The 25735-nt window shown below is 37.8% G+C and overlaps 1 protein-coding gene across 2 annotated transcripts in view; it reads left to right on the plus strand.

The window, feature by feature from the left end:
* Positions 1-25735, plus strand: part of CWC27 (CWC27 spliceosome associated cyclophilin) — a 142906-nt gene that overhangs the window by 72126 nt on the left and 45045 nt on the right. For both annotated transcript variants that reach the window (XM_064140908.1, XM_064140909.1), the window contains exon 11: positions 19410-19507. In XM_064140908.1, coding sequence (XP_063996978.1) covers positions 19410-19507 — 98 coding nt within the window. The remainder of the gene's footprint in view (positions 1-19409; positions 19508-25735) is intronic.

A 25735-nucleotide genomic window follows, 5' to 3' on the forward strand; every position in this document is an offset into this window, starting at 1 on the left:
AACATAAACAGGATTTTGCTGATTAATCAACAAATGAAAAACCAATCACAAAATGCTGATAGTGATAAGAAATAACTGATACTCCTATAAGTAGTGGTGAATTTTGAAGTAAGAAATTATTACACATGCATTAATTTTACTTTTATAATGCATGCATTTCATGATTGAAAGGAGAAATCCTATTAAAAATGTGTTTGATTTTTTTTAAGTGCAGGGGTGTAAGACTAGGGGACTCATTCTCTGTGTTCCAGTGATCTTTGTTATTCTAGCAGTGAATAACAGCTGTAATATAAAATCAAACCAAAAACCCAGAAGATATGCCCCAGTAAAAAAAGAGTATTGGCAATGTATTTTATTTCACATTGTTCCAGTTGGACTATTTCTTGCTGTAATCTCTTTATCTTTTTTTCTTTATGATATTCTTTATGTTCATTGATCTTGACTGGCAATAGGTGGTTCATTGCAAGCCATTTTAATAAGAAGGAAATGGCAGCCTTCATTTTCTAAGTGCAGATATCATCATTATTCCAGCTGTCTGTCTGACTTAAGAAAGCGCTGAGTGATAGTAGTTTACTAACAAGCTTTAATAAATGTAAATTCAAAGCAGCTTAGAGACAATGTATAGTTTGATGCCAAGAGTTTTTTGGGCAGTTAGACTCCTGTGAGCTGTCAGAAATTCTTATGAAACAGAAGTCACCCTTCACATTACATATTTAATTAAAACCAGTATTCTTTGTGATATCACATGCCTATTGTGTTCCAAAGTTAGGAATGCACTAGTCCAGTTATGAACTTTTTGTTTCTTAACCCAAATGAGCACTGTCTTCAGCAGGTCATAGGAGTATTTTATTAGTGTTACAGCTAAACTTGTTTTTTTGTCTGTTTGCTGGCACTTACGTGTACTAAGAATAATCTTGGTTAATTTATAGAATGTAAAATATGTTAAAATGGTGACAGTATACAAGAAGTATTATATAGAACTGATAGTGTAGGAATTATATTATGCAGTGCATTGTTTAAGCAACAGTAAAGGACATGCACTATTCAGAATGTTTGGGGTTTTTTTTAGTACTGTGTTTGTACATTATAAAAACATTACTTATATAATAGAATGTTTATATTTGACAAATAGATGCCCTCTACAACACTGATCAAATTGGTGCTAGTGGTGGCATTTTTGCAAGAACTGGTCTTGTCATACTAAATGTAAAAATATTGTCTATATGAGCCTAAGTATAAAAATACAGATGACTGTTTTATTATAAATTACACTACTAAGGATAAAAATTTAATTGGCTGAAACCTGGAAAGGTGAAAACTGCAGGATACTTATTAGTTGAAGCAGTTGTACATGGGATAAAGTGGATGTCAACTTACACCTGTGTTAAAAATAGTCAAATAGTAAACTTTTGTGCATATGCTTCTTCTATGGAAGTGTTTCAGTCTCAACATTTTAATTCAGGGTACTAATACATGATTAATAGGCTTTCCAAATTTTGTTAGTGTTTTATTTCATTTTCCTTCATGAAAGACCAAAATAGGCCAAACTTAGGCCTAAACATGTCCTGGCTTGCCCAGACATGTTTTCTGCTCTCCCTCCTTCTGCTGGGGGAAGCACCGTTGGAAAGGAAAACAAAGGCCCCTGGTGCCTAAGAGTCTCCTTCTCTCTTTCCAAACTTGTGAGCATACTCTTTTTATACACTTGCTTGTGTTCTGCCCTAAAAAGGTAAAAGTGAACCCTGGCTTCACCTAATGTGGTTAAGTTTGGCAGTCTGCCATTCTGATTGGCTGAGCAGTGGCCAAAGACCCATTAGTCAAGACCTGATGAGCAGGTAAACACAACACACTTGCCTTAATGTGCTCCCTGCTTCATCATTGCTCTCTGCTGCTGCATCCTGCCATGCTCTGCAGCATTATGTCTGCTAAGCTCTAACCTAGTCCTGTGGCATAACAACAAGCCCTGCTACCTTAGGTTTGTCTACCTGGAAACTGCCTTGAGTTTAACAGGAATGTCATGCAATAGGCTCTCTTAGCCAGTGTGACATCATGCTAAGACTGCACATCTGCAAGACATACTGCCTGTAAGTCTTCTATTGAGACTGGAAGTCCTAGAAAGGACACAGATCATCCCAGAGGAACCCAGATCAGGTCAGAGATTGTCTGCATCTCTCCCAGCACCCCTGTCAAGAGCCTTAGAAGAACTAGAAGCCTCATCAGCTGACAAGAGATGAGCAGAATTCCCTACAAGTGTCTGGGTGCTGTCTGGGAACTGTAGTTAGTCCCAGGACTCTGGAGATACTAATATTTTGTGAGGAAATACTGAAAAGCCTCTTTAGCAAAACTTTGTAAAATTCTCTAATTCCAAGTGCCTCCTGCTTTAAGCAGAAAGGAGCTTCCCAAGTCCACCTAATGGGCAAGTGGTATGACTGACTGCAAGAATCTCTCTTCTGCTTCTAAAGGTTTAATGTTTGTATTAGTGCTAGTTGTATTTTAAGTATTCTAGATTCTGTTTCCATCTATGTAGTGTTTTCATGACTGTGCAAAGAAACAATTATTATTAAAAATCAATGGATGGGTGGTGAGAGTCCTGAATATCAAAATTAATAGGCAGTATTAATTTTAAAAAAATCCTCATGTCATTAATGCCTTCCATCACAATTTTAAGATACAAGTGTAGTAAGTTAAACTGTACTTTGAATATCACAGTGGAATTAAGTAAAGCAAAGTACAAAAGTGCAAGATTTGAGACTGTACTTAAAACAAAAATAATTAACTCAGTTAAGCATGCCACTCTGTTATCCCTGTGTTACATGTACTGAAATAAAAATTAATGTTGGGCATAATAAAACAAGTTTGATATAAGTAATATTAATTATTATTCAATTACCTGCCTTGCTTTTTAAATCTGCATAAATATTTTCAATTACATCTGAGAATGAGATGATCATCCGAAGTCGACTTCTATTACATTATTTGATTCAGGTCCAATTTGAGATCTGCTGCAAAAATAAAACATCTTTGCTAATTGCTTTGAATTTTTGAGACTTACTTTAGCTCAATTTTAAAATACCATTTAGCCATGCATATAGTCCACACTTGATTGATGTCCAGATGTAGAATAATAATGCAAAAGACATTTTGGAGCCATTCTTTCTTTGTATAATAAAGGAATGGGTCAAGGGAGGAGATGGAGCTAGTTCCTAAGAATGTGAAATCTGTCTGAGGTAAGGAGCAGACAGCTTCACTATTCTACTGATATTGTGCTTCTGTAAGTCTTACATTAATGTCTTTTATTTTTTATTCTTCAAATATTTTAGTAATTGCTACAGGAACTGTTACTTTGGTTTGCTGAATTATTTTTTTTCCACAGTCTTACTGTGAAGCTAATATGTGCTGATTTTTGTGATAAATTTTGTAGTTGGAATAAAAATTATCAGATGCACTGCATAAGAAATACATGCTTGATCACACTGTTAGAAGCTGAGTGATTGAACATACATCAGTGTAATCAATTCTACAATTTCAGACATCAACCTGAGGTGTAACAGTCATGTGTTAATGGTTCAAGATGGAAGACATTCACACAGGTCTTAAGTAATGAGTTGGACTTTGATTATATTTCAAAATCCATATAACGATTGTCAAATTTATTTGTTTTTTAACTACTCATATATTACATAGAAATCAGAAACTTTTTTCTTCTTGTTTTACCTTTGCCTGTATCACAGTTGTTGTTTTCAAAGTTGTATCAAGCTTTTCCAGTCACACAAAAAAAAAGAGAATGATTTCTCTTTGAGCTGTGAAAAAGCTTATTTTCCCTCTATTCAAAACCAGAAAATGACAAATCCTTTTCTCTGAAAAATATTTCTACATAAGAGATACTTCGTGCAAAAATGAAGCAAAAAACCAAAATATATTTGTGCACCTTCAGACATAGACCTCTCCAGTATGGAAAATATCACTCCACGCTTATGTGCTGCTAAGTCAAAGTAATAAATGTCAGGTTTTTAGCAGTCATAATTGCTTTAAGAATAAACTGTGCTGGATTAGATCAAAGATTCATTTAGCCAAATAGCCCGTGTCTGACAGTGGCCAGAAGCAGGGTATTTGCATGATACTACTGAGGAACTTTTCATGTTTCCAACAGTCTCAAGTTTAAGGCTTACTTAGTCAGAAAGTTCATTTAGTCTGCTCTGTTTAATGCTCTTCAGTGTATTTTTCTTCTGTGAATAGATCTGTTTGCTTTGAACCTGCTCATGGTTTTGGTCTGTACGATGTCTTGTGGCAATGCATTCCTCAATTTAATTGTAAGCAGTATGGACAATATTTCCTTCTGTTTATTTTAAATCTGCTGCCTTACAGTTTCTTTTTATACCCACAATTCCTTGTTGTATAAGAAATAGTGAATAACACAGCTAGCTTAGACTCTGTTGAAGACATTTCTATCCCCTATTTATTTGGATATCATTTTCAGGATCATTCAAACTTACATTCTGATTTGCCTTCAACTTAAAATGTCCATATCCCACATTGCTAATCATATCCTATCTTTAATGCATGCATTCTGAATCTTGAACAACTTTGGAAGTGGCAAGACATGGCAGTTGTCTTTTTTCACTGGATGATCAGAAGGACTTGAGAGCCATTTCTCACTGAAATCCCAACTGAAAGTGGTCTTTTCCTTCCTTCTGTCAGCACATTAGAGGGGATCGTAAGAATTAGACAAGAGGTTCTTAGAAAGTACTGTTCTAACAACCTTGTGTTCTTACACAGAAGTAGTCATGGACTGAACTGTGGTGCTTGACTGGTTGGTGAGCCAAGTATTTTTTCAGAGAGGAAGAATTCTTGAACTACTGCTCGACTTATTTAAATATACTGTACAGTACATCTCTGAAGATCAGTTCTCTGAAGGGCTGTATTTATTGTGTATGCCTGCGTTTTCTGCCTTAAACAGGAAAAGGGAAATGAGCAGCATTCTGCTGCTAGAGCATCTCATCCAGCTCTTCCTGCACACTTTTTGCAGGAACCCCTTGTACCTGGACAACATGTATTATGTAAGCCATAGAAATTGTTCTGACAGTGGATATCCTGGCTTTTGACATTCCCAGAGAGTCCTCCTTTATCCCTCTTCTGTTGCATCATGTACATGTGGTCCCTTCATGTGACAAAAGAGGGCTTGAGAAGGGCAATGTGCCAGTTAGGGTTTTTTCCTTGCTGCCAGAAAAATTCTTTCCAGTCTGCTCTCCCTTGTCTGGATAAGAGGAGCCCCTAGAAGAAGGGGCAGCCAGGAAGAATCCTCAGGCTGGATGAATCACCCTTTTGAATCTTTTGAGGCTCAAACAGTACTATTGGAAAGAGGGAGGGGATTGTTAGTTTTGAGTGACTCTTAGTGATTGCTTCTAGACTCGAAACATTCTGCAAATCAATATTTAAGCTGACAGTATGTTGATGACATTTTTATGTACAGAAAAGCAATTTAAAGTAATGTTGAGGATTTAGAAGAATTAAGTTATTTTGTTTCTCTTCAGAGGTTACTAATTTTGAGTCTTAGTGAAAAAGAAAATCTGTACTTGCTTGGTGAAGAAATGCAATAGGTAGAATGTTTAGCTGATCTTTCAGACAGTTTGGCAGTGTTCCTGCAAACACCTCAGCACATGCTTAACTTCAAGTCTTTTTTATGTTAGAACTACTAACTACTGCGTACTCAAACGAAGTCCTCAGTTGTAGTTTGCAGTAGCAGAGCATCTGAGTATGATTTGTTTAAAATATGCATTGTATAGAGACTGCGGAGCAGACTCACTTGAGGATAATGTTGCCATTTCGTAATAGGGAAGAATGCTAAAATCTAGAAATGTCTAGGCCAGCTAACTCCATGAAACATTTTTGGCAAGGCTGTCTTTTTCGTGTCTGGCTTTTCAGTATAATTACAAATCAAGTAAGGTTGAGCATTTGTTTTATTTAAAGCTGCTCCTGTGACAGAATTTACTGTTTTGTATAAGCAGGTGATATGGCAGGTCAGAAAAGGATTCTCTGTGTCTGTGGTGACTGTATTTTACTGTGTCTGATAGACTTTTATGGAAGCCATTTGGTGATCTCATCAACAACAAGGCTATTGTTTCATTACTATCAGATTCAGTGTGTTTGTGATTAAATCAGCAGAATGGAGAACATGAAGGGAGTACTGTTCACTTTGCAATCATTTCCATCTGTTAGAAATTTTTATCAGATGTTGGGAAACAGCAGGCAAAACTCAGAGCAAGTGTTTTATCCAATTTCCAAGAAACAGTGATATGTAATTGGCATATATTGTGCTCTTAGTTTAATCCGTCCGTTCAGATATTTAAAATGTCCTGTGTATGTACTGGTATAAATAGAGTGCATAGAAAGCTATTTTCATTGTTCCTTACAGTATTTTAATGTGAAGGCTCTGATGCTGGTACAGATATTTTGGTCCTTAGTAATTGTGAGCACTGGCAATTTTCATAAAATGGAGAGCCAAAGTGAGACTCGGGGAGAAAAACTTTCCATTAGGAATATACTCCTTTCTGAAGTATCTTTGCCTGCATTGGTGATGTAGGAATCTGCAAGCAGAGTTGACCAACCAGTGACCAGGGCCATTTGCCTCAGAGGAAAGAGGACTCTATCAGCAATACACACACACTTGTTTATAATTAGATGATCCCAAACAATGAAGTCTTATATTTCCTCTGAAGTTAATTTTTAGTGGTAATTGTCATGAATAATTGTTCTTATGTTTCATGTAAACATCTGAGGTAGTTTTAACTGTGTCAAGGTTTTACTCCAAATATTTTTTTTCACTCTGAAGCAATTGTATGGTCACATCTGAAGAGTGAAAAATATTTTTCCTTCTTTCTCTTTTTTTTTTTACATTACTGAGATTTTACTGTTTTCTTGAGTCAGATACCTGAAGTCTAAAGTATTTATGATTTTCTACCCTTTGCCGTATTCCCTGTGTCTCATTTTCTTCTGATATTAATAATTGAATTTTTCTACATCTTCATGGTGGGGGTAATTTTTTTTTATGATAGGAACAATCTTTGTCACCCTCTCAGAAGTGTCCTGTATTACTGCATTGGCCATTTTTATATGAGATATGCAGTTTCATTTATAGTATTTTAAACTAAGCAGTATTGGTCATCTCTTGTAGTTTATTCTCAGTTTTTTTAAGTCTTTAACTTGCAAGTATTAACTTTGCCATACTGGAAGGTAATGGATTATTCTTGTTTCAATTTTTCTTTTTTTTTTTTTTTTTTCTTTTTTTTTTTCCATGTACTTTATTTTCAATGCATTTCTACCATTAAATATCTCTTTTTAAAGAAAAGACTCATCAGAAATATATTTTGGAATATCTAAAGCTTCTTCACCTTCTCCATTACTCTATTACTCTGTTCATCCACACCCTCGCCAATGTGTTGGAAACTCCTAGAGTCGTGTGACATTAGAGGCTGTTCAAGATGGTGTTTTATTAGTTGGTCAAAACTGCTCGCCACAAGCTACCAGGAGTTCTGCTGTGCTTTCACCTATCTTCCGTTTTGTTTTAGAGGTACAGGGCTTGTTACTACCTAGTCACCCAATACAACATTCTTTTTAAGGTGAGTTAGCAGAAAGGCCATTCCTGATTTCCTTCCCAAGGATGTACACTTCAGTTGATTCTTTCGTGTTTGGTCTTGACTCATCTTTATGTCCAAATCAGATCAGGTTCTTAGAGACTTATCTCCCTAGCATCTCTTTTTAAGAAAGCTGGTACAAATCAGTCATTTATCTTATCAGCAGTGGTTTTGTTTTACCTTATAATTCCCTTTAATTCCATGTGACCTAGTGACCTCTTCCTTCTTTTATGTTTTTTTTGTTGTAGTTAATTCAATCATTTTAGCATTAATACCTTCAGCTCTTTCTTCTTTAAAAAAATATCATATATATATGAACCTTTTATGCATCTTAAAATATGACCTTCTACAATCCATTTTGACAGCCCTAGCTTGAGGTTTGCAGATACAAAATTATTTGGTTTCAATAACATTTTAACCCTTGTTGTTTAGTCACACTGTTTAATTCCTTGCCTTTCTGATCCCATTTTTGTGAGCTCTGCTTTACATCTAATACTGTTTGTGTTTTGCAGGAACTATCCATGTAACTTCTAAAGCGTTTAGAGCTTTTATCTCAGATACTCAAAGATGTCTTTATCTGGTGAAACCTACACACACACACATTTCTAAACATTTAGAGTGACAGAATTTGGTTTGCTTTCTTGGAGACAGTAGAATAATATAGTACAATGGTCTATATTTGAAATTAAGAATTATTAAATAAAGAATGTTAGTTATTAACAAGAGAATATGTTTAACTGGTTTACTAAACACAGATTCTGCTAAGCTAACCTGTCTTTAGGTCTTTCCTGCACAAAAGTAACGTTTTTCCTTAGGCTAAGTGTATATAGCAAAACTAATTCTAGATTAATCTGGAGAGGATGGTTAAAATAGGAGAGGGAAATACAGAACAAGAGTGGTTAAAGATCATCAAATATGTTGAAATGGCAGCTGTTGGTTTGGGTCAGATTTATTAGGATCGTTCTTATTTCAGGTTTTCATTAATACATTAAATATGCTGCCTACAACTACCTAAAGGGGCATTGTAGCCAGGTGGGGGGTGGCCTCTTCTCCCAGGCAACCAGCAATAGAACAAGGGGACACAGTCTCAAGTTGTGCCAGGGTAGGTATAGGCTGGATATTAGGAAGAAGTTCTTCCCAGAGAGAGTGATTTCCCATTGGAATGGGCTGCCCAGGGAGGTGGTGGAGGCACCGTCCCTGGAGGTGTTCAAGAAAAGACTGGATGAGGCACTTAGTGCCATGGTCTAGTTGATTGGATAGGGTTGGACTGGATGATCTTGGAGGTCTCTTCCAACCTGGTTGATTCTATGATTCTATGAAAACCAAACAAACAAAAAAAACCAAGGATGATTGTTGGTAGTACAGAGTTGAAAAGTAACGCTAATGAGGTAGGAGTAACTTAAATAGGAATATTCTAATAGGAAATTGGATGGTCTCAGAAGCTTTAACAATAGAAATAGGGTGAAGCTTTATGCTCATTGGATCCTGCAGTAAGGAGCTAAAGTAAAAATTTGTTGTGAAAGCCATCGTTCAAAAATGACAGAGAAGGAAGATTAACTCTTAATTACTGCAGTTACAAATGATCAATGTGGTGTGCTATTACCAAAAAAAAAAAAAAAAAAACAAAAACAAAGACATTTCTATCAAGCATGTCTGGAGATATTCAACACCTGCCTGGATGCTTCCCTGTGTGATTTAGTGTAGGTGATCCTGCTCTGGGAGGGGGTTGGACTAGATGATCTTTAAAGGTCTTTTCCAGTTCCTAACATTCTGTGATTCTGTGATGAAACAAGTTATTTGCAATCCATATAGATACACCACTGATCTGAATCAGACATGCTGGCATTCTCATCCAGTTTTTGAGTTTGTTTTAGTTTAACAGTGTTGCCTATCTTACAGTACCTAAAATTGCATTCCTCTTTTATACTGAGAAAATTCAAGTTCTCCTATCTGTTTCAGAATCTGCAATGAACATAGAAATGCGTAAAATCAACTGTAAACTGAAACTATTCTGTATGTGTCTATACATGCCCTAGTGCATGCATCTGCAGTTCCTGGCAGTGTAATGAGTGACTGAGGTTTCTAGGGAAAGCTAATACCTTTTATTAGGCAAAATGCAACAAAAATAATCTAGCTGAAGAAGAACTCATATCCCCTGAAACTTGTGTGTGTTTTTTGCCCTCTCCATCTGTCTCAGTTGATGCAGTGAAATATATTGCTTTTCAATTAATACCTTCCTTCTTCTTGCACAAGTTTGTATTTCTTGTTCAGTTTGCAGGCCCTACCATTTTACTAAACTCTTCCTGACAAAGGAAAATGGTAATATTATTCATCAGTCTCAGCCTCTGAAAGTTGATTGCTTAGCACTTAGTACTGAGACTGCTGACGTACAGTCATAGAATCATAGAATCAGTCAGGGTTGGAAGGGACCACAAGGATCATCTAGTTCCAACACCCCTAACATGGGCAGGGACACCCTACCCTAGAACAGACTGGCCACAGCCTCATCCAGCCTGGCCTTAAACACCTCCAGGGGTGGAGCCTCATCTGCCTCCCTTGGTAACCCATTCCAGGGTCTCAGCACTCTAATGGTGAAGAACTTGCTCCTCCTGTCCAGTCTGAACCTACCCATCTCCATCTTTGCTCCATTTCCCCTAGTCCTGTCACTCCCTGATATCCTGAAAAGTCCCTCCCCAGCTTTTTTGTAGGCCCTGCTCAGATACTGAAAGGCCACAAGAAGGTCACCTTGGAGCCTCCTCTTCTCCAGAGAAACTGTAATATATCCAGTGTGGTTGAAGTCAAAACCGTCATTAACCGTTAGCATTTGCACAGGTTTCTGTACAATGCCCAGCAGCTATTTTAGAATACTTTGATGGTTTCCATTGTCAAGATCTGAATATGTCACCATTTTTGTATCACTGTATTATTTGAGATATGACTGTGATATGCTATTTACACAAGAGAGACAGACATTTGTCTGACTCCTACAGCAAAATGAGGTCGGTGCGTGTTCTCAATCCACTGTTTTTGTTCTTACTCATACAGTTGTGAAATTCTTGCAGTGTCAGAGATGAACAGTAATGTAATCCAGACTAAGATAAGAATTATGAACTCCAGTAATGTCCTTTTCTATCTACAGGCCAAATGGAGCAATTTGCTATTCATTCCAAGAATTGTGTGTTCCACAGGTACCCCAAGGGGCAGAAGGGGGAATATCTGAAAAGGATTCGAAACTGACATCATAGAGCAGACATTTCCCATGATTATTCCACACATTCTGCAAATCAGTTAGTTGTGTGAACATGACATTTTATATTGTTTCATTTTGTCATCAGAGTTCTCTATTTGGAGAATACTATTTCTATTTTAACTTGGAATTTGAATTCTCAAAGAGAGTACTACACATCTTAACAGGAACCAAAAGTTAATCATCTGAATAGCAATTCTTCATCATTATCCCTGATGCTACTAAGGTGTCTTTTTGTCAGTTTTAGATGGACTTTTCCACATCAATAATCTCAGGAACCGTGCACTCAAAATTGCAGCCATCTTTGGCAGCATCTATGTCTGTGAGCAGACTTTCTCCCGAATGAAACATCTGAAATCTCCAGTCAGATCCAGACTAACTGATGAACACTTGCATCACTTGCTACGACTAGCAGTGAGAAATATGCAACCTTACACTGACCATCTCATTAGCCAAAAGCAGGCCCATAGTTCACATTGAAATATTATTTGTTTTGTTGATTTCAGTTGTTCTTCACTTTAAATATTGCATTCTTTTTCCTGTTTCTCGTGCATTGCTACAAATAAAATATGTACAGTGTGCATGGGAAGTTGTTCATTTTTTTCCACACCATAGTCCAGCCCCCAGCAGGGTCTGAGAGACAGTGAACCAGCCCCTGTTTAAAAAGTTTGAGGACCCCTGTTTTACAGAATTGATAAATTTTGGAAAAAAAAGAGGAGGCAATTGAATCAAGGACTATTAGCTTGCATTACAAGTATGGTAATACTGTACTATGGCTTGAGTTTTACTTGGTTTATCTAAACAAGCTTAGAATCATCAGTTCTGCAGTGAAATTAACATGAGCAGTGTTAAAATGTTCCATTCATTTTTATTAAGAAATTAGACTGCTGCACATGTGAAAATTAAATGACAGTCCTGGCATGGTTTTATTATGTGTAACATTGTTAAATTACATTACAAAATTAATAAGGGGGGGAGGGAAGGGGGAGTGTTGTTTGTTTGGGCCCTTGTTCTTTGATTATTTTTTGTTCTGGTAAGTTTATTTTGAACACTGATTAAATGCTATTTAAGAATAGCCAGTTAGTAATTTTCTTCTGATGCTGCTCAATGAGAAGACATCAAATGGAAGAAACAGTCTTTTTAAAAAAATCAATACCATGAGAAGAGGAAGGGAAATGACATGCTATGCCAACAAAAGTAATAATTTTATGTGATACTCATTATTGACGAAAACAGCACTTCACTGAGTTAATTCTTGTTTCAACTAACTACAGCATAGCTTTTAACAAAACACCAGGTCCAGCAATGCAGAACAGCCTGTAAGTCTTTCAGTCGTTACCTAAGTGAATCTTTTGACTATGAAGCTATCTCTAGTTTTGATACCACTTAAGTACTTATATTTTGAAGGGATGTAGCCTTGTTTAATATTGTTTGTATAAGAGTCAGTGAATGAGTGTGTGTTAGGGTTACCTCAAGCAGTTTGGGCCCCTATAGGGGCTTTGAGTGGAGTTGAGAGGGGGAATGGTGAATACTCTGATTTGTAGTGAAGTTTAGAATGGGGTTGGGATAAATCTGGAAACACATAGGAGGCAAAGACTGAAGTGTAGGCATCAAATTAATTTTAGCATTTGCCAAGTTTGTCATCACTGGATGTGGAATATACAGATTACAGTTTTGAATATATGCAGCCATCTTTTCCCAGAATCACAATTGGATAACATACTGTGCCTCTATAGGTCTTTTTTGTCTCTGTGTATCCTTTGTCTTTTTTCAGTTACAGATATTTTCATGCATAATACAGTCAGTTACAGTTTATATACACGCATGCATAAGCATACAAGTACAGACAAACATATATGTATGTAGATAAAGAGGGGTGAGTTTATTTTTTTGCATAGCAGGTAAAATCATATGGTCATTTACACCAAAGTCACAATTAGTGTTTATTTCTCTGATCAGTTTTCTTTACTTGCAGTAAGGCAGCTTCAGTACATGGTGCTCAGAAACAGGTTTATTAGTTTAACTTAGAATATTTGGCTACATTTTCAATTAATTTTATTTCTTTCTAATTAAATTTTGATTCCTAATTTTAAAACTGACAAGTAAACAAAACACCTAAATCACAGACTGTGTGGTGTTATAAAGATAACAGCAGAAAACCCTACTATTAAGATACTGAAATTTTATAAAGATTTAATATGGGTACAAGGAAAAGCTGGGGGATGGGGGATCCACTGTAGCAAACAAGCCATGTAAGTGGGTTTAACAGACACTGAAACCAAGCAAAAAAACAGCCGAGCTTGAATAAGTAAATTGGCTAAGGTACTGAAACTCCATACCATAGCAAGACCATCGTGAGCGTTTGGATCTGTGCTTTCTCGCAGCTCATCAGCTAATGGCACAGTGTAGCAAGTGTCTGCTTGCTCACTTGAATGTTAGATCCATGGTGACAGAACTAAAATAAGAATTATGCTATTAACTCTTAGACTTGTGTTCAAGCCACTGCTTGTCATTAGTAAGGATGGAATCTCGATCTGGTGAAATCTGCTTTCTTTCAAATTTAGTAGGAGGATTAAGGTCAAACAGACTCCATAAGGTTGTGTGTGAAATCTGTCCAGCCATACAAATGTCTGTAAGCTTCTAGAGTATTCTAAATTTATGTGACTTACGACATTAATCTCTGAAACCATCATAGGCTTGGAGTCAAGAAACTTATGCAGTTTACATATTGAAACAACCAATTAAAATTATTTTTAACTTTGGGATCATAGTAAATAGAAGGTTTTCCAGTCCAGCACTTCTGTCTGTGTGAGGCCTAGCTTGCCACGAAGTATGCAAACCCACAAATAAATCATGAGGGTACTTCTGCTGTGTTGAAGTTAAGCAAAGGTGCTTCTCAGTCATTAGGTGCAAGCTGAGATGTTTGAAATAACATTGATCCACTTTATTGTTGAATTAAATACTAGCAGTCGGTGATTGCGAATATAACGGTTGTAGTTGGAAAGGACCTTTAAATGTCACCTAGTGCAACTGCCCTGCAATAAGCAAGGACATCTTTGACTAGATGAGCCCTGTCCAGTCTGACCTTGAATGTTTTCAGGGGTGGTGTTTCTACCACTCTGGGTGACGTGTTCCAGTGTTTCATCACCTTTATCTTTAAAAAAATTCTTATAGCTACTCTGAATCTACCCTCCTTTAGTTTAAAACCATCATCCCATGTCTGTCTCTATAGGCCCTGCTAAAAACTCCATCCTCATCTTTCTTATAGACCCCCTTCAAGTATTGAAAGGCCATGATAAAGTCTGTACAGAGCTTTCTCTTCTCCAGGCTGAACAACTCCAACTCTCTGCCTTTTTTCTGCTCCATTTGCCAAATCATTTTTATGGCTCTCGTTTGGACCCACTCCAACAGGGTCAGTGTCTTTCCTGTGCTGAGAGCTCCAGAGCTGGACAGAGTAGTCCAGGTGGGGTTGCACCAAAGCGCAGTAAAATCATGTCCCTCAGCTTGCTGGCCCCACTTCTTTTGATGCAGCCCAGAATATGTTTGGCTTTCTTGACTGTGAGCACTGATTGCCAGCTCACATCCAGCTTTCATCCAGCAATACTTACTAGTCCTGCTGGCCAGCAGGGCTGCTTTCTATCCCTTCATCCCTCAGCCTCCCTTGATTCTGTGTTGCCCTGACACAGGTGCAGGACCTTTCACTTGGACTTAGATGAATCTCCTGAGATTCACATGGGCCCACTTCTTGAGCTCTTCCAGGTGCCTCTGAATGATATCACGTCCTTCAAGAATGTCAATCACAAACATTAGACTTTAAAAGTTACATGACATCAATGAAAATGAAAAAGTATATGGATAAGAATGTGTCAAAGTACAGATACCAACAAGACAGGGCAAAATAGTCAACAAAATATTGGTGGTATTACCAGTAAGCCAGGAGGCATTTCTTAAACAGTTTAGATTTTAAAGGAGGGGGAGAAAGGAGTAGAAAAAAAAAAAGCAAACAAAAATGAGCAAGCAAACAAAACCCAGCAAGGTATGTTAAAGGTCACCTGCTGTATTAAAATGGTAACATCATTATATAGAAAATGTAAAATTATTCAATAAGTATTTATGTTCCGTGGGTGGAAGAATGGAGTAAAAAGTTCACATCCATTAAAAAGCAGGAAGCTGAGGAGCATCTTTTAATGGTAAGCATTTTCATGTGAGAAACCTGACTAACTGAAGACTGAGTACTTTGAAAATGTGTTGCTTTCTGCTCTACTAGTGTTCATTAAAAACAAAATAAATAAAATTACACAAAATTTTTAAAAATGTACTACTGTGTCAGAGTCTAATCATGGCAGCAGGTGAGATGTGGAGAAATGAAGATGTGTTAGTCTTGCTTCACTCCTAATGAGCTATTACAGAATGCTTTGTCTGGTGCACTCTCCAGAAAAGAAAAGAAAAGAAAAGAAAAGAAAAGAAAAGAAAAGAAAAGAAAAGAAAAGAAAAGAAAAGAAAGGGCAAAAAAGACTGCATTTGTAATTAATGCTGGTAAGTGTGATTTTCTACGTAATTGATAACTGTGTTGCCATTAGGGGAAACTTTTTTTTGATTTGTAACTACCACTGAGTTAGTGTAATGTCTATAGTGCAGGCAGATTTTTAGCAAACATTTGTTTAAAAAGCCACAGACCACCTTTTTGAAGAGTCTCTGTAAGAAAATAATAGGGTGCAAGAGAACAGACCATTAAAAATAATTTTAATCCAATACCTAAGTGGCCACAATGCAATTACAACCACCTTGTAATACAACCAACTAACATGTTCTGTGTCAGAAATGCAGGTTGTAACTTCAGGTTAATGTAACTGGATAAAAGGTGGGGTTAGAGTCATTGTGGAAAACAATGTGAGTGCTCAATTCAGTGGTGATCTTATGCTCATGCCTTCACCATGCATGGTGTTTTTAGGGTGTAACTAGATTTCCAAGATATCCAAGTACTCATAAGTTCTAGATTCTGGACCTGCCAGTCTTATCAAACTGGTTCACAGTCCTAACAGACCAAGGACTGAAACAACTGAACAGAAATGAAACAGAAGATAGGCCTAGACTTTCACAAGAAATTGTCTAGATTAGAAAAAAAAATCATGTTCTGAGGAAATAATCTTAAAATTCTGGATGTACACAACTTGTTCTGAAGCACTTTGACTAGATTTGTTTTCAGTTTCCTTCAGAATTAATATTCTGATTTCATTCAACTCTGATGTGAGTAGAAAAAGTGAATAATTCTTTTAATATTGCTGTTTCACTCTAGTTTTACATTTCAATGAGCAGGTTTTTTGATCTTTCTTTTTTCTCATAGTGTTTTCTGGAGCTAAGTCCCCCAGAGAGTTTTGGCAGTGTACCACCTTCAGTCAGAGACTGAGGGTTATGTGGTTAAGATCTTGCAGTGATTACAGAAAGAAATTAGGCTAAACTACTTAAGATAAAAGGTGAAAAGCTGTTAGTGCTAGCCAGTATTTGGTAAGTTATGGCTTTCATTTACTGTAAAATGTACTTTATTTTCAAGAGCTCTTTTTAAAAAAAAAAATATTTTAAAGAGCTATTAAAAAGCCAAAACACTGTAATATGAAATTTGGTCTATGTTGCCTAGTTTTAGACTAAACTGCAAGGTGGCATCTAGTTTGGTACTTGAGTAATTTCACTGAAATGTTGAAGATCAAATTGGAGATAAAAGATAGCAAAAAAAAGACAGCATTTTAAAGAATGAACTACTTTTCCTGTTTTAAAAATGTAAAGTATTGCAAAGAAACATTTAAATGAGAAAAAAATCATTATATTTTACTTGTTTGTTTTCTATTTGTGCAGTTTGGCACAGAATTAGACCTGTGTTGAGGGAGGAAAGACAGTTTCCAGGCTGTAGGAAGTGGCAAGAGGAGGAGCAAGCAAGGGAGCATGAGAAGAGCCTGCAGTAGTGTGACTGAGAGCAGTGACATAAGCATGGAGCAGATGAAGTTATGCCTCTCTAATGACATAACTTTACAAGGACAGGAAGCAACTTCATAATTGGCTACAAACCAACCACTGTGTTACATGAAACCTATTTACAGCATGCAAAGACCTGTGCCTCAGATATGTAAGATGCGGGTAAAGACTGATTTGTAGTCCCTTGTTTTGACTCTCCTTGGTCTCATCAACTTGGAACTTTACAACGAGTCTGTCATTTTTAGTTCTGTTGCAGTAACTCTGGCTTGTGAATATGGCTCAGCTTTCCTATCAGTTAATTCATGTGGCTTTGTCTTAAATAAACAGGCTTTTTGGACTACCTTTCTCATGAACTCAACTTCATAAAGTGAGCCTGTGAGAAAAATAATGGGATATGAGTTGTCTAAAAGCAGCCAAGTATCAAAGTCCTTTATTGACCTACTGCTGATTATAGAGGAAGCTTTTCAATTAGGCTGTCTAGGAATTAGGACCCTCTGTGTTCTGTACAAAAACCTCTTTCCTGCAGGGGAAAAGAAAAAAGTGAGGAGAGTGGACTAAATAATGATCACTAGCTGGGTTATTTTTCATTTCACAGTAGTTTAAGCTAACTGAAAGAGTGTGTTATTCTTACAGGATAACTTCTGATGTGCTGGGCTCTGTGTCATGGATTGGGTTGAATCTGCTGCTGATATTCAATACCATGCTGTCATGCCAGCTTCAAAATTAAAGTGGTAGTTAGAGCAGTGTCATGGGGCTTGAAGTTCACATTGTAACATGAGAGGCTTCCTGTTCCAGTTGCTGCTTTTGTCTTCCGGATTTGGGGTGCTGGTCATTTTCACTGGGTTGTCTGCAAGACAGGGAGTGGTTGCAGTGTAGGTCTCTGGGTTCTTCTGCTTCTTGTGCATTTTTCTGTGCTTTTTCTGCAAATAGGCAAAGGTGACTGTGCATTGTATTATCTCATTTTTCTCACTAAAGCTCTTTATCTTGACCTGGAAGGGTTTTTGCCTTACTTCCCCTCACTTCTGTGTTGGGGGGCTTTGTTCAACCACTACACTCTGTTACTTGTAAGTGCCATTCATAACCCTCTTTTGTTGTGTTTCTGTCACTACATTCTGTCCAAAGAGTTTAAAAATGTAAAATTTCTTGACATTCATGTTGTCTCTGCTGTACAACTTCTGTTAGAAAATTTTGCAGTGTACTAGATTTGTGTTGTAATATAGCTTGCATACAACACTGTCCCAGACTTTTATGAAAGCAATGGAAGCTTCTTCACTTAAAACTGTCTCACCTTTCCCTTATGTCTTTCTTCTCAAAATAGAAAAGTATAACTGTAATCTTATGTGAAAGCTGTTAATCTGTGTTAGTGTAGCTTCTGCCATGCTACTGAAACTTGAAACCTGCTGCTGTGATTCATTTTTTTAATACCATTACACTGGCAGTGTTCTGATGCTTTTCACAAGCTCTGTATTTGTGCATACATACACAATGGAATTCCAAAGTCATTGCCCTACAGTTCCAAGTCTGCTTAATAAAGGTTGTTGACTTGTGAGTTATGGTATTACAGATGAGAATCAAAGTACATAAAACAGCTGCAGGGAGATTCTTGCATTGTAATAATTTCCTCTGCTCATTGATTCTGATGATTGCAAAATATACATATTTTCAGTAAGTGAGAAATACAGGTTGTAGCACTGGGGAAAACTTGAAGCAGTTGTCAGTTCTTTTCCACTGGCAACCATTAGACTTACACAAAAGGCACGAGATGAATTTTAAACATACAAACAGAGTTGTTGTTTTTTTCATTGAAGATGTTCAAGCAATAGTTGCCCAGAGGGCTTGTGGAGTCTCCATCTATGGATATTAAAAATCTGACTGGATAATACTTTCTGCAACTACTTTGTTAGATGGTACTTTGAGCAGTGAAGCTGGACTGACTGATTTTCAGAGGTCCATTAAAACCTATAAAGACAGATGTTTATTTGATGTTAGTACCATGATTTGCAAATTTTGGGTTCTTCTTTCTATTGGTATCACCAGATTAGGGGTTTTGTAAAATTTGTGAAATCAAAGTAATTTTCATAGGTAATCATTTATGCTTACGGACAAATCATGTCTCTGTCACTTAACAACTGCATTGGCTGTCCATCTAAGAAATCCGGGATGCTAAGATTTATTCTATTCAGTAAATGGAATGTTTTAACACATGTAATATTTATTTGGCAGTACTGCTTTTTCAGATTCTCTTTGTGTTGTTCTCATGGTTAAATATTAGTGTTAAATTAAAATGCAAAAGGGTTTCTTTGTTTAATTATTCATGTCCTTGACATATGCCTAATAGGGGCTTAAAATAAGTCATCTGTTATGTTCTTCTGTTGTCTTTGCTAATGAAAATATGAACTGTCAAAGCTTCTAGTTGAATTTTAAGCCATGTTCTTAGGATCAGTGAGTCACTACTTTCCCTTTGTTTATATCAGAGATTTACTGCCCATTAGCTTTGATTCTGTTTCTCCTGAGTGTCTTTACATTCCCAGAGGATTACATTCTTGTAAATATTTTTCTCTTTGCAGTGAGGAGCTACGGAAAGAAGCACGACAGCTGAAACGTGAACTGCTGGAAGCAAAGCAGAAAAAAGAAGAAAAAGCTTTAAAACCCAAAGAAAGGGAAGGTAAGCATGTATTGTGTAGATCTCCAAATAACATTCCAGCCTTAAAATTTCAACTGTGTTATGTAAATGAAGACACTATATTGTTGAAATGTGGATTTCTTTTCCCAAGAAAATGAGTTTTCCTTAGGAAAGGTACTAACGCAAGGAAGCCAGTATATAAATAAGTTGTATCATGCTCAGTCACTGTTGGGGAAATAATGAATGCTGTGACTGGCCATGTGAAAAAAAACAATGCAAGTTGAAGTGTAGGTAAAGTAAAGAGTAGTCCTTGTGTACAGACATGAATAGACATGAATACTATTGAATAGTATCATGTATGACAGCGAATACTGTATCCCTATTCTGGTGCCCATTAAATCAGAGGACTTATTGTGGAGAAATCTGAGCAAATCCACCTTTAACAACAAACTAAAGGAATATGTGGACAATACTCAAAGTTTCCATTATGGTACAGTTTGTAATGTATACTGCTTACTCAAGGAAGTGAGCTTATATACTACAGTTGATGTTTTGTTGTTTGTTTTTTTTTTTTCACTTTCTCTGAAATAAAGATCAGGTAGGAGGTAAATCTATTGAAAATCTGTAGGTGATGTCTAATGGTGAAAATAATCGTGAATAATCTTGGTTTTCTTTTTTGTGACTCCTTTTTGTGAATACAGAACACAGGAAGGGGTTTTCTTCCAGTACCTGTAGAGAAACTTATATGGCAGAATAAAGTATATTCAACAAGTTAATGGAGTACCTAACTAAAAATTCTAAAAAAAAATGTTTGAAAATTTAAGACAAAACTTAAAAGACACTAAAGGACCTGCAAATGGTGGCAGACAAAATGATTAGTGAAAATACAGTCACAGGAGACAAGTGAGAAAGACTTTGGCTAAACAGAGGAAATAACATTGAATGCTTGTTTTCACTTTGTCTTTAGCATAGCAGTGTTATGATCTAATGCTGAAATATGAATTAATATTATTGTGGTTATGCTGATTTTTTAAATTTTATTATTCTTTATTAATATTTAAAAATCACCAGATCACATGAATTTCATTCAGACACATTGCTGTCCCATACAGAACTTGCTGTCCACCAGGACCCAGGGTCTTTTGCCACAGAGCTGCTTTCAGCAGGGTAGCCTCCAACCTGGTGCCTGTTGTTATTCCTCCCCAAATGGAGGATCCTGCACCTGTCCTTACTGAACTTCATGAGGTTTGCCTTCACCCAGCTCTCCAGCCTGTCCAGATCTCATTGGATGGCTGCAAAGCCTGATGGGTGTCAGCCATCACCCCTAGTTTTGTATCATCAGCAAACTTACTGAGGCTACACTCAGTGCCCTCATCCAGGTCATCCTGCAGGAGAAAGTTGTCCTCAGTGCATTGCAGGAACCTTTTAAACTGTTTATGCTTGGCTGTGTGGTCTTTCCAATTAAAATCAAAGTGATTGAAGTCACTCGTGAGCACCAGAGCACTGAATCTTGAGGATACTTACAGTTGTCTGTAGAAGGCCTCATCAAGAGCTGCTTCTTGGTCTGGTGGCCTGTAATAAAACACAAAACCCCTGTCATTCATGTTTGCATGTCCCATGATTCTTACTCATAAGCTTTCAGTGCTTTCACAGGATTGTGAGGTTGGAAGGGACTCAGGGAGATCATCAAGTCCAACCCCACAATCTAGCACAGATCACAGAGGAACGCATTCAGACAGGCCTTGAAAGTCTCCAGAGAAGGAGACTCTGCAACGTCTCTAGAGAGCCTGTTCCAGTGCTCTGTGACCCTTAGAGTAAAGAAGTTCCCCCTTGTGTTGAGGTGGAACCTCTTGTGCTGCAACTTAACACCCATTGCTCCTTGTTGTACCACAGGGAGCAAGTGAGCAGAGCCTGTTGCCTCTCTCCTGACCAGCTCTCAGATGTTTATAAACATTTATTAAATCCTCTCTCAGTCTTCTCCAGATTAAGCAGCCCCAGGTCCCTCAGCCTCTCCTCATCAGCCATGCCCTCCAGTCCCCTAGTCATCCTTGTAGCACTCTGCTGGACCTTCTCCAGCAGATCCCTGTCCCTCTTAAATTGGGGAGCCCAAAACTGAACTCACTACTCAAGATGAGGTCTCACCAGGGCAGAGTAGAGGGGAAGGAGAACCTCCCTTGATCTACTGGACACACTCTTCTTAATACACCCCAAGATCACATTGGCCTTTTTGGCCAGAAGGGCACATTGCTGTCCCATAGTTAACTTGTTACGCGTCAGGACTCCTAGGTCCCTCTCCACAGGACTGCTCTCCAGCAGATCACCTCCCAACCTTTCATCATTTCCCTGTGGGTAAAACTTAATGCATTCTGGTTGCTTACTCACATAGAGAGGAACTTCACTGCCTTGTCTTACCCATCTATTCTCCCTGAAAAGTATGTAGTCGTCCTTTGCCACATTCCAGTCATGCAAGTTGTCCTACTATGTTTCCTTTATAAAGATGCTTCCAAAACCCACAGTTACAATCCTGAGGGTAAAATACAATATAATTCCAAGGAGGGGAAGGAAAGGAAAACTGAGTCACTGTAAAGCCAAGCTGCTGCAGATACCTGGCTGCTGTGAAACAAAAGCCATCAGCACCGTGAATGGCACTGTGTGGCAGTACTGGCAGGAACCCAGTTGGTGACCCATTAATGGGGGAGAAGCTGCAGAATCTCTGAATGGCTGAAATGAAGAAAGGTGGGCTTTTTTAAATCATTCACCTATTAAATACATTCAAAAATTAAACTGGCCAGTAGACACAAGCATCAGGATTTTTGGCCAATGAGTTTAAAGAGTTGTGCCTCATGTGAGTTACATGTATGTTCCCAAAAAGGCAGTAGGAGAGTGTTCAGGGGTGCACAAGACACCTGAGACCATGGTGCTGGATTGCCACCCCTTAGGGTAGTCTTATGTTATGATTTTATATCGAAATATGAATTACTAATATTAATGTTCCTCTGTTAATACTGTTATTTATTAATATTCAAAAATTCACCAGATCATGTGAATTTTGTTCAAAATCTTGGTCAACAGCAAGTATTTACACAACAGGTGTTTATAAACACAGAAGTAAACAGTTCTAAAAGCAGTGAGAACTTGGAAAACAGTAGCACAGAAAACAGGAAATTGTTGAGTTTGTGCAGCAGAGCAGTACTGGTTATGGTCACAAGATGGACCAAATAAACAGTTGAGTGAGCCCAAGTTTTATAGCTTATGGAGACTAAATAAAACTAGCTCAAATATTAGTCACAACTTGCTGATTTCCTTGGTATGTTTCCTTTGTAAAGATGCTTCCAAAACCCATGATTGTAATCTCAAGGGTAAAATACAAAATATTCCAAGGCAGAGGGAGGAAGAGGAAGACAGTTGCTGTTAGCTGCACTTCTACAAACACCTGGCCACTGTGAAACAAAAGATATCAATGCTGTGAATAGCACTGCTGCAGGCAGGAATCCAGCTCATGAGCCGCTAATGGAGAGAAAAGCCGCTGAGGGATTCACTAAAGCAACCACCCTAGGAATTGCAGTCAAAGAAAGGCAGAAGAATGGTGGGCTTTTTCAAATCATTCTCCTGTTACATACATTTTGAAAGTGTTATGAAAGGGTAATTAATTAATGTGAGATGGCATTTTTCCCAAAATGAATACTGTTTATTAATTTTGATATTCAGAACTCTCACCAGCCCCAACCACTAATTTTAATAGTAATCGGTTCTTGCACGGTCATGGAAGCATTTTACAGATAATAACTAGATCGGGGGTGGGGGGGAACCACAAAAAATGTAAACATTAACTGAACTGGAAGAGAAGATTCTTGCAGCCAAATTCATCTTGCAGTCAATATACCACTTGCCCACTAGATGAACTCAAGGACCTCCTTTCTGTTTATGGCAGAAGGCAGTGATGAATCACAAAGAGGCTTTTAAGTGTTTACTCATAAAATATTATCTCCCGACTCGCAGGGCTAGCTACAGCTTCAGACAGAACCCAAACGTTTTCAGGGAATTCTGTCTTGTCAGCCGCTGACACTTCTGATTCTTCCCAAGCTTCTGGGGAAAGAAGGCAGATAATCTCTGACCTTGTCTCCTGGCTCCTCTGGGTGGTCTGTGTATCTCCAGGACTTCCCATCTTGGCAGGAGACTTTGAGATGTAGGCAGGATGACTGCAATGTGCAGTCTTAGCACAATGTCACAGTGATGTTTCCAGACAATAAGGCAGTAAGCAGCGGCAGCAGGCAACAGCAGTCATGAATAGAATGGCAGAGCACACTGCATTTACCTGCATGTTTCTTTTATCAATGGAGCCCGAGACTAATGGGCCTTTGGATATAGAATAGCCAATCAGAATGGCAGTTTGCCAAGCTTGACCGTATTAGGTGAAACCATAGGCTTGCTTTACCCAAATTTGGGGAAAGCATAGGCCTTGCACAAGGCAGGCACTAGCCAAGTGTGTGTACCTTGTTTACCACAGGAGAAAAACATGGCTGAGCAAGCCAGTTCAGGTATAAGCCTATTTCTGGCCCATCAGGCCTACCATGACAGAAAGTCAAACTGGCTAATGGGCACAAGTATCTGAAGTTTTGGGCAATTAATTTAAAGTATTGTGCCTCATATGAGCTATATATATATGCCCTAAAAGGCATTAAGGTGCGAGTCTGGGGCTGTACAAGATACCTGAGACCATGGCGCTGGGTTGCTACCCCTTAGGGCAGGCATACTGGAGCCAAACCCCATTGTTTGTTTTGTCTGCTCCTCAACTCAACTCCTGGACTCCGCAAGCTAGGAAGGGCAGTGGCCAAACTGGTTTAGCTGGATTTATGCCCTGCCAGGACAAGCAGTGGACTTTGATCATATGGTCACCTGGGATCAGTGACATTCAAGTGCAGAACAAGCAGCTAGAGACTAATTAGATAAATTAGATACATTAAAATCACTTGGTGACATTCACTGAAGCATATAAGGAAGCTTGACTGAAGTTCCTGAGTGATTTATTCTAGGTGATCCTGCTCTAGCAGAGGAGTTGGACTAGATGATCTTCAGAGGTCTCTTCCAACCCCTATCATTCTGAGATTCTGTAAAGCACTTGCAGAGATAGTAACATTAAGCAGAAGTTAACAAAATGTTTTTAGAGAATTGTTTGCAATTAGGCAGCAAAGCAGGAGTTCTGGGAACGTTTTTATTACTGATCTGGAGAGTACAACAGACAACCTTTATTAGATTTGTAGACTAGAGAAATATGTGGAACAGAGAAGGGAGAGATTAAAGAAAATAAAGAAAACTAAAACTTACATACTAGGGTTGCATTTTCACATGCAGTTGTTAAAACATAGAGCTGAGTGACTCTCTTCTCTTCCGCTAAACTCTTGGAGCTGCTTTCACGAATCTAACTCAGTTTAAATTGGAAGAAAAGTATTCAAAATTTTTGGTAGAATATTTTTGTGCTGGATGGGTAGATGGAGTCAGTTCACAGAAGTTAGGACCAGATCAAAGCAAAGAAAACATTGTATGTCTCTCAAAACCACAAGATGTTAGGTGGCACTTAAGCAGCTTAAAATCTACAAAACATAATAAATACAAAGCTTAGAACAAGTTCATAATGCCATGGTATTGAAAAATACTGAAGTTTACTGTAAATACATAAAATGGGCTGTTCTGGGCAAGACAGGCTCATTTTGTATCAGTCTGTGCAAGTCATCAACCTGAATTGTTTGCTCGCTTTTGCTGATTGCATTTGCATAAAAGAAACAAGGCATCTTAGGAGGGCAGAGAGGGAAGCAGCAAAGGTGGCTGATGAACTGGAAACCATAATACTTGAAAGATTTTAAGAACTGGGGACGTTCTTTAGAGAAGACCTGACTTTGTAAAAAGAGACATATTAACAACAATGTCTACCATGAAGAGGGAATTGTTATATGTAATCCCTGTGGAGAAGACAGGATATAAGACTTCAACTACAGCAAAGGAGATTTAGATTACCTTTAGGCAGTCTTCCCTAATATTTAAATATGGTGACCTACAGAGCGGAACCTTTGAATAACAGGTACTTCCTAGAACTGATGCAGAAAAAGTCCTGCCTTTTGAGAGGGATGAGATTACATGTTCTATTTCTCAAGATTCTGTGAAGCACAACTTTAATAAAAAAGAAAGGTATGATATGACCTGGAAGAAGAATCTCATGAGGAGATACTAAGCATCCTGTTAATGGTGATACTGGTTAGGTGGAAGTGTTGTATT

The sequence above is a fragment of the Pogoniulus pusillus genome, chromosome Z (genome assembly GCF_015220805.1).
Source record: "Pogoniulus pusillus isolate bPogPus1 chromosome Z, bPogPus1.pri, whole genome shotgun sequence".
In the NCBI taxonomy this organism is placed as follows: Eukaryota; Metazoa; Chordata; class Aves; order Piciformes; family Lybiidae; genus Pogoniulus; species Pogoniulus pusillus.